The sequence below is a fragment of the Thamnophis sirtalis genome, unplaced genomic scaffold (assembly GCF_051295495.1).
Source record: "Thamnophis sirtalis isolate CommonGarterSnake01/CBP01778 unplaced genomic scaffold, rThaSir2_p1.2 scaffold_9, whole genome shotgun sequence".
In the NCBI taxonomy this organism is placed as follows: domain Eukaryota; kingdom Metazoa; phylum Chordata; class Lepidosauria; order Squamata; family Natricidae; genus Thamnophis; species Thamnophis sirtalis.
This window is the reverse complement of record NW_028261389.1, coordinates 13341041-13349800: the sequence shown is the minus strand read 5'-3', so window position 1 is coordinate 13349800 and position 8760 is coordinate 13341041. Positions and strand designations below refer to the sequence as shown.

At 43.5% G+C, this 8760-nt stretch overlaps 1 protein-coding gene across 3 annotated transcripts in view; it reads right to left on the bottom strand.

Moving 5' to 3' along the window:
* Positions 1-1847: 1847 nt before the first annotated feature.
* EPS8 (EGFR pathway substrate 8, signaling adaptor) overlaps positions 1848-8760 on the bottom strand; it is a 179312-nt gene continuing 172399 nt past the window's right edge. For all 3 annotated transcript variants that reach the window (XM_087722840.1, XM_087722839.1, XM_087722841.1), the window contains 4 exons: positions 8450-8663; positions 6421-6601; positions 5562-5691; positions 1848-3234 (listed from right to left, as the gene is read on the bottom strand). In XM_087722840.1, coding sequence (XP_087578966.1) covers positions 3121-3234; positions 5562-5691; positions 6421-6601; positions 8450-8663 — 639 coding nt within the window. In that variant the 3' untranslated portion in view covers positions 1848-3120. The remainder of the gene's footprint in view (positions 3235-5561; positions 5692-6420; positions 6602-8449; positions 8664-8760) is intronic.

The window sequence follows — 8760 nt, the reverse complement described above, 5'->3', positions numbered from 1 at the left end:
AACTGTTTTAAATGTAATTCCAGTGCTTTTGGAATAGCACCCAGTGTGCCAATTACCACTGAAATTACCACTGCTGGTTTGTGCCATAGTCGTTGAATTTTGATTTTTAAGACCTGGTATCTTGCGATTTTTTTTCATGTTCCTTCTCGGCGACCCTGCTATCACCTGGTATTGCGATGTCTATGATTGTGACCTTATTTTTCTCAACCAGTGTGATGTCTGGTGTATTATGCGCCAGTATTTTGTCGGTTTGTATACGGAAATCCCACAAGATCTTGACCATCTGATTTTCGGTGACTTTTTCAGGCTGATGTTCCCACCAGTTTGTTGCTGTTTTAATATTATAATTTTTGCACAAATTCCAATGGATCATTTGCACTACTGAATTGTGCCGCAATTTATAATCAGTCTGCGCGATTTTTTTACAGCAGCTGAGTATGTGATCAACAGTTTCATCAGCTTCTTTGCAAAGTCTGCATTTGGCATCATCAGAGGATTTTTCAATTTTGGCCTTAATGGCATTTGTGCGGATAGCTTGTTCTTGCGCAGCCAGGATTAGTGACTCTGTTTCTTTCTTTAATGTACCTGTTGTTAACCATAACCAAGTTTGTTCACTGTCCACTTTATCTTTTATTTTTTCCAGAAATTGGCCATGCAGTGCTTTGTTCTGCCAACTCTCCATTCTTGATTTTATCATATGTTTTCTGTATTCTTGTTTCGTCTGTTGGGCCTTCAGTAGTTTTTTCTTCTTTACTTCAATTAATAGATGTTCTTGACTTTCTTTTAAATAATCAGCCAGTGCATGTTTTTCTTCTTCAACTGTTTGCTTCACTTGTAATAATCCTCTGCCACCTGATTTTCGGGGCAGGTACAATCTATCAGTATCACCACGTGGATGTAAACTGTAGTGCATTGTCATTAGTTTCCTGGTTTTTCGGTCCAAAAGGTCCAAATCAGCTTGTGTCCAGTTAACTATACCAGCTGTGTATCTTATAACTGGTATTGCCCAGGTATTTATGGCCTTGATTGTATTTCCACCATTCAATTTAGATTTCAAAATTTTCCTAACTCTGTTGGTGTACTCTCGTCTGACAATAGTTTTTACTTCTCCATGCTTGATATTATCCAACTGCAGAATGCCTAAGTATTTGTAGGCTTCATTTTCGTTGCATTTAATTAATTGACCATTGGGCACTTGCAGTGATTTTGCCTCTTTTTATGGATACAGTGGCGCATTTTTCCATGCCAAACTGCATTGAAATATCGGTGCTGAATACTCGGACTGTGTTTGTCAATGATTGGATTTCTATTTCTGACTTTCCATAGAGTTTCAAATCATCCATATATAGTAAATGCGAAATTTATAGTAAATGCGAAACCTTCTGAACTGGGATTGGGAAGATTTTGTACAAAGTACAAATAAGTTTTCAAACTTGTGGTAGAACTACCTTGGGATGATTCCATCACTTTCTGCTGATGGTTTTTTTATTTTTATTATTATTATTATTATACAATTGTATCACAGCGGCCAGTTGTTTTGCTGGATTTGGCATTGGTTACTAGTCGGGCCCCACCCAGGGGCCTAGGACGTCGTAACGTATTTTCGTAATATACGTGCAGATCCAAGCAGTGCAGCTTTTTGCATTTGACTGATGGTGATTTTGTCAATTTTTAACTGTTTTAAATGTAATTCCAGTTATTTTATTATTATTATTATTATTATTATTATTATTATTATTATTATTATTATTATTATTTTTAAAAGACACCTGCTCTTTGGAACACAAAAGAAAAACTTGCATCCTCTTTCTCATAACAGACAATGCAAACCACTTCACGTCCATCAGTTCATGTACATCGGTGTTTATTGCAGACTTTGAGGAGTCATGAAAAAAAAGGCACCATGAAAATCAATACATCTCATCTAGGTTGGTCAAAGGATGGAATCCCCCCCCCTTATTTTGCCTTGATGTGCCATGTGACAGAAAAGAACATTTTGCACAGAAAAAAAAGTATATTCCTGTATTAACTGGAATATTTTGGCTATATTTTGAAAAAAGATTTAAATTGGAAATCAAGATGGGATTTTGTAGCTTTAAAAAAAAAACATTTATAAACACCTTCCCCCTTTTTTCCCTTTCCTTTCCATCAGGTGAAGTGAAATATATTTTTTTAAATTTAAAAAAAATGCAATGCTATTAAGAAATAATACTGTGAACTACCACATGGATATCAAAATAAGATCTAAATGCCCCTACTTTTTAAAATTTGTGCTATTGTTTATCATATTAGTGTTTTCCTTGATTCGTACTTATCCCTCCTCCCCAAAAACAGACAGATAATTGAAATGCAGAATAAATTACATTGCTATGTACACTTCCATTAAGAAATCATGACATGATGCCGTTAGAAGAATTTAATCTGTGCTTATAAGATTAGCGTGGTCATTGATCATATAATTAAAAATACATCTGGGAATTGCTACATAAATGTGGAAATCTTAAGTGCTGGAGGATAAGAAAAGCCGCAGTCCGTAATTATGGCAAACCATATGGATGGCGTGAATTAAAAGGAATGTTGTGCCATCATAAAACCCTTTGAGGTCCTGTTGATTTCAGTGGCAGAACGTTTAAATATCGGTTTCACTTTTCGTCGTTGAAATCAATGGGGCCTAGACAAGAGAATCAACGCTGGCCGGATCGCGCCTTTTGGACTTTCTGCTTGGCTGCTTGATTTCAACACATTTCGTCAGATGGCTCAGTCTGAGGGCAACTCAAAAAAATTGCAATGTGACTTTGCTAGGCTGTGGAAAAAAGATGAGCAAAGCATGAATTTCTCCCAGGGGGCCTGGTTTAAGGAACCCCTCCAGGGAATATTATTCTCTCTCTATATATATTTTTTTCCGTCAAGGGAGAGGCAAAACAGCAATTGTATCCTCCCTCTTGGCTCCCAACTGCATGCTCCCTTAATGGCATGATACCCTAGTTACATAAATAGAGACAATCCCCCGACATTTCCCCCTCATGGCTTCCTAAAACAAAGCATGATGGAACAATGCCAAGAAAAAACTGGTTTCCCCCCCCTCGACAATAACCACAAAACATTTGTAGACGAGTCTTATTAGTGACTGCTACTCTCATCGAAAGATTCGACCCCTGAATCAGTGGCAGCTGCGTTGAGTTTCTCCTTCCGCCTTTTCATGATCTCTTGAAGTTCGGAACTTTCACTGGAATTCTGTAGGAAGAGACAAAACGTATATATATATATATATATATATATATATATTTGCAGAAATATACTCTTCTGAGTTACATCCAGTATACAGTACAAAACCTGGAAATCCCAAAGGTGCTTTGCTTGGGGTTTTTTCCTTTGAAAACATTTCACTTCTCACCCAAGAAGCTTCTTCAGTTCTGAACTGAACTGAAGAAGTTTCTTGGAAGACAAGCGAAATGTTTTCAGAGAAAAAAACAAACAGGAAACTCCAGCCGTGTTTTGAAAAAAACACCTTTGGGACAACGATGACCTGGATGATTGAGACTCTCCAAAGACATTAACACCTGGAAATTTAATTTTATCCAAAAGCAGGGGTGTCAAAGTTGATTTCACTGAGGGCCGCATCAGGGTTTTGTTTGACCTTGGGGGACCAAGGGGGGGGGGGGGCTTGGCCAGAGTGGGCATGGCCAGCTTGACATCACTCATCTAGCTCTGTTTTCAGCCTACCCAGGCTGTTTTCAGCCGCGATGGCCTCCTTCAGTCCTCCACCAGAAAAAACGGAGCTTGGAGAGGCCACACACAATCTCCCGAAGTTCCATTTTCACTGACAGAAGGTTGCAGGAGGCCGTGGTGGCCGAAAATGGAGCCCGGGAGGGCTACACGCTGGCAGAGGCACTGTGGGCCGGTCCTTCGCGCCCGCGGGTCAGATCTAAGCACCTTGAATTTGACACCCCTGCTCTAAAGCAAAAAGTATGATAGTTACGTGTATGACTCAATGGGCTGGTTTAGATACAACATTAAACCATCGCTTACTACCATTATACATAGAAAATTCATATTATACCCTGTTTCTGTGAAAAGAAGACCTTCCCAGATAATAAATCTAACTGGGTTTTTGAGCGCATGCACTAAAATAAACCCTCCCCCCAAAATAAGCCCTCCCCAAAAATATTGCAACACAGCAGCAGCCATGAGGTGACCACGCTCGTTGCCTCCTGTACCTCAAAAATAATAAGACCTCCCCGAAAATAAGGCCAAGTGCTTATTTTGAGGGTCAACACGGTAAATAGGCTAAAAATTGACATTTGCCGACTGTGGGCTCACTGTCTCCAAAGTACCTCCAGCCCACCTCATGTTCTCAGCCCTTGAAGTGGAAGATTAAGTATATATAAAAAGGTTGCCTTCATCTCTGCAAAGGATGGAGGCAGCTTTAAAGCCTCCAAGACTTCTAAAAGCGAGTGCTCTCTTGAGGGAGGAACTCTATGGGGTAACATGAGTGTCTCTCTGAAACTTAACGTACCTTCCTCAACCTTTATCCCTCCCCTAAAAAAATGGGAAGAAAATCCTGGCTTCTTCCGCACCAATATCATTAATTCCCTAGAGCAGGGGTCTCCAACCTTGGCAACTTTAAGATTTGTGGATTTCCAAAATTCCTCAGCCAGCTTTTGCCTGAGGAATTCTGGGTTGCCAAGCAGTGGTGGGTTCCGGGTGGTACGGCCCGGTACGGGCGTACTGGTGGTAGCTGGGAGCAGCGGCCACCATACTGGAATGGTGGCTCATTTGGCCCACCTGCCTGTGTTCCTTGTCGCTTTTTGATGCAAACGGGCGAACTACGCATGTGCGTACAGTGTGCGGCGCCTGCACAACCTCCGCCAAGCAGCTGAAGGTCGCTTGGCGGTGGCATGCACATGCGTGCGCAGCGTGTGTGCCCGACAAGGACTCCCGGTCCCATTGCAGCGTACCGGTTGCGATAGGATCCAGAACCCACCGCTGTTGCCAAGGTTGGAAACCCCTGCCCTACAGCCGTTAAAGCCAGCTTTGCTGGCTGAGGAATTCTGGGTGTTGAAGTCCAGAAGTCTTAAAGTTGCTAAATTTGGAAACTCCTGCCCTAGAGCCCTTAAAGGCTAAAAATATGATGGGTTCCCACATGCAGAAGGCTTCTTGCTCCCTGGTCTAATAGCAATAGCAATAGCAGTTAGACTTATATACCGCTTCATAGGGCTTTCAGCCCTCTCTAAGCGGTTTACAGAGTCAGCATATTGCTTCCAACAACAATCTGGGTTCTCATTTTACCCACCTCGGAAGGATGGAAGGCTGAGTCAACCCTGAGCCAGTGAGATTTGAACTGCTGAACTGCAGTCAGCTGAAGTAGCCTGCAGTGCTGCATTTAACCACTGCGCCACCTCGGCTCTAAGATAGGCATGCCCACCTTTATTTATTCATTGAATTTAAATGCCACCCAGCTCTCTATTGAGAGTGGACTTCCCTCCACAAGCCCTTCTTTGCACAGGATGACCATCTCCTGTGCCACAGTGTGGTAGATGAGTAACATGTTCACCACTTACATCTAGTGCCGCCTTCTGAACAGTAATTTGGCTGTAGACTCGCGCTCCTTCTGGGCACACAGATTTAAGTTCATCTTTGTTGAGGGAAAAGAGTTGTGCACCAGTCAAAACTCCAAGGCTGTTCACGGTCCTGTATGAGTAATAATAACGTATGAGCAATGACCCTTTTACGTTTGAGAGAACAGACACTAATTAATCAACAGAAGCAGACGGAGGTAGGAACCTGTGATCTTTCAGATGTTATTGTGCTATAATTCATTATTCCATGTCTTAACTAACCAAGCTAATTGGGGAACGACAAAAATGGGATTCGGACAGCATCTAGTTCACCTCGTGTGAACTTCATCCCATATTTGGGAGGTTCCTAAAGGGGCAGGTCTAAGTGAACTAATGGGCCTATCGTCCCTGTCACATTTTAGGTTTTTTTCATTTTATTCATTCGAATGTGCAATTTTTGTTTGATGAATAAGTAACTAAATAAATGGAATGCGAAACACCGGGGAAATCAGGAGATTCGGGCACTTCAAATGAGTATAAAGATTTCTTTCAAGTTTAAGCTCTCTACAAGAATCTGAACTACTAACGGTTAACGGGAAATGAGCAGGAGATAAAGAAGGCACGCAGGGACTCATGACTGATGACATGTTTGACCTCTCCCTCAGGCTCTGCCTGGTAATCTCCCACGTGACAATAACTTCCCAGTCATATTGTGAAACAATGCAATTACACATTCATGTAACTTAAAATAAAATCATTTCCACATTATATCCCTCAGGTCCAAAGTCATTTGTCTAAGCATACATACAGCTGTTTGAAGCTGTGGTTAATTCAAAAGAGCTGGTTACTCCTTTGGACTTACACTGAGTTGAATCCTTTGGCCTCTAGCCAAACCTTAATGTCTTCCGGAGAGGATTCGTAGTTGATATTGACTACGGGGGCACTGGAGCGTGGCACTTGGAACTTCTTTTGGGCAGTATTCCGACCAATAGTGAGACGGTGAATGAGTTCATCTTGAACTTCCTCCATCTGAGATTTCCTTCCTGGGAAGGTGGGACAAAGCAAGAGAACTGGAGGAGATTGGCAGTTCAAGTCAATGAGTCACATTCAATCCTCCGTGACGGACAGGGTCAGATCAATCCAAAGGAAAAGAAACACCTACAGCAGTGGTTTTAACAGATTAACAGAGTTGGAAGGGACTTTATAGGTCATCTAGTCCACCCCCATGCTCAAGCAGGAGACCCTACACCAGTGATGACTAACCTTTTTTTGGATCGCGCGCCAAAAGCAGGGGGAACGCAGGGGGGGTCGTGCGTAGGCATGTCCACACCCATAATGCTATGCTCTCAACCCGTGCAAGAGCCACCCATGCGCATGCACGTGCGACCAGCGCTCCCCCCGTTTTTGGCACAGTTTTTTTTGTCCTCCCCAGGCTCTAGAGGCTTTCCAGGAGCCTGGGGAAGGTGAAAACAGCGACCCCCATCCTCCTGTTGGCCCTCTGGAGGCTTCACGAGCTTCCCTGAAGGCTCCGGAAGGCGAAAAATGGCCCTACAGCCAAACCGGAAGTCACTTCTGGTTTGCTCGTAGGGCTGTTTTTCGCCCTCTGGAGCCTTCAGGAGACTAGAGCCGAGGTGGCGCAGTCGTTAGGGTGCAGTACTGCAGGCCACTTCAGCTGACTGTTATCTGCAGTTCAGCGGTTCAAATCTCACCCGCTCAAGGTTGACTCAGCCTTCCATCCTTCCGAGGTGGGTGAAATGAGGACCCAGACTGTGGGGGCGATATGCTGATTCTGTAAACCGCTTAGAGAGGGCTGAAAGCCCTATGAAGCGGTATATAAGTCTAACTGCTATTGCTATTGCTATTCTTGTCAACTTTGACCTGGTGAGATTTAAACTGCCAAACTGCACCTAGCAGACAGCTAAAGTAGCCTGCAGTGCTGAACTCTAAACACTGCGCCACCTTGGCTCGAATAACCACGAAGTTCTGGAGTCGTGCAAATATCAAGAGTGGGAATAACAGTCTAGGCAATGGGTTTGTTTAAAAAAAATTTTTTTAACGTAATCTTTCTGGCTTCCTTCTGTTGGTAAAAATTAATCATGCACCTTGCAGAGATCATCACATTTTCTCCATTATTACAAGGATTAGGAATTTGGCTTTTAAACAAAGCAGACATCCTCTGAATGTCATTTTTTTAAAGCAATTTTTTCTGGATGACATTCAGTTGGGGAGGGAGGAAAGGAAAGAAGGAAGGAAGGAAGGAGGGAAAGAAAGAAAGAAAGAAAGAAGGAAGGAAAGAAGGAAAGAAGGAAGGAAAGAAGGAAGGAGGGAAGTAAGTAAGTAAGTAAGTAAGTAAGGAAGGAAGGAAGGAAGGAGGGAGGGAGGGAGGGAGGGAGGGAGGGAGGGAGGGAGGGAGGAAGATATTTCCTGCTTGCAAGGCAAGGAATTTCCCTCTCCTCTGTCAGACCTCCCTCTGTGTTATCAATGGAACCAGAAGTTCTGGGTGCTTGAACAATTGAGGTTTTAAAGGTGGCGCAGTGGTTAAATGCAGCACTGCAGGCTACTGCTAGATCAGCAGGTCAGCGGTTCAAATCTCACCGGCTCAGGGTTGACTCAGCCTTCCATCCTTCCGAGGTAAAATGAGGACCCAGATTGTTGGGGGCAACAGGCTGACTCTCTGTAAACCGCTTAGAGAGGCCTGAAAGGCCTATGAAGCGGTATATAAGTCTACTGCTATTGCTATTGCTATTGCTAAAGAAGAGGTTGGATAACCCTTTGTCTGAAATGGCTTAAGGTTTCCTGCTTGAGCAGGGGGTTGGACTAGAAGGCCTCCAAGGTTCCTTCCAACTCTGTCATCCTGAAAGAAACAAAGATGAACCTGGAGAGAAACTCACGGTCAACAGGTGGAAGCTTCTGCCTTTGGCCATCCCGGCCACCATCGCTTGATGTGCTGCTCTGGCGGCTGATGGCCCCGGGGACCTTTGGCAACGGAATGGGGACAGGAGCAGGGACACAGGGAGGGAGAGGGACCGGAAGCGGCATCTGTGGTGGGGAAGGAGCAGCAGGCGTGGGGTCTGGTTGCTTTGGAGGAAACTCCGTCCTTTGTTTCTGCACAACAGAAGGGAAGATTCATTTACCAAAGTGGGGGTGGAGGAAATTAATTCAAAATCTTTTTTGGGGAAAAAAATATCTGCATTTCCCCAAA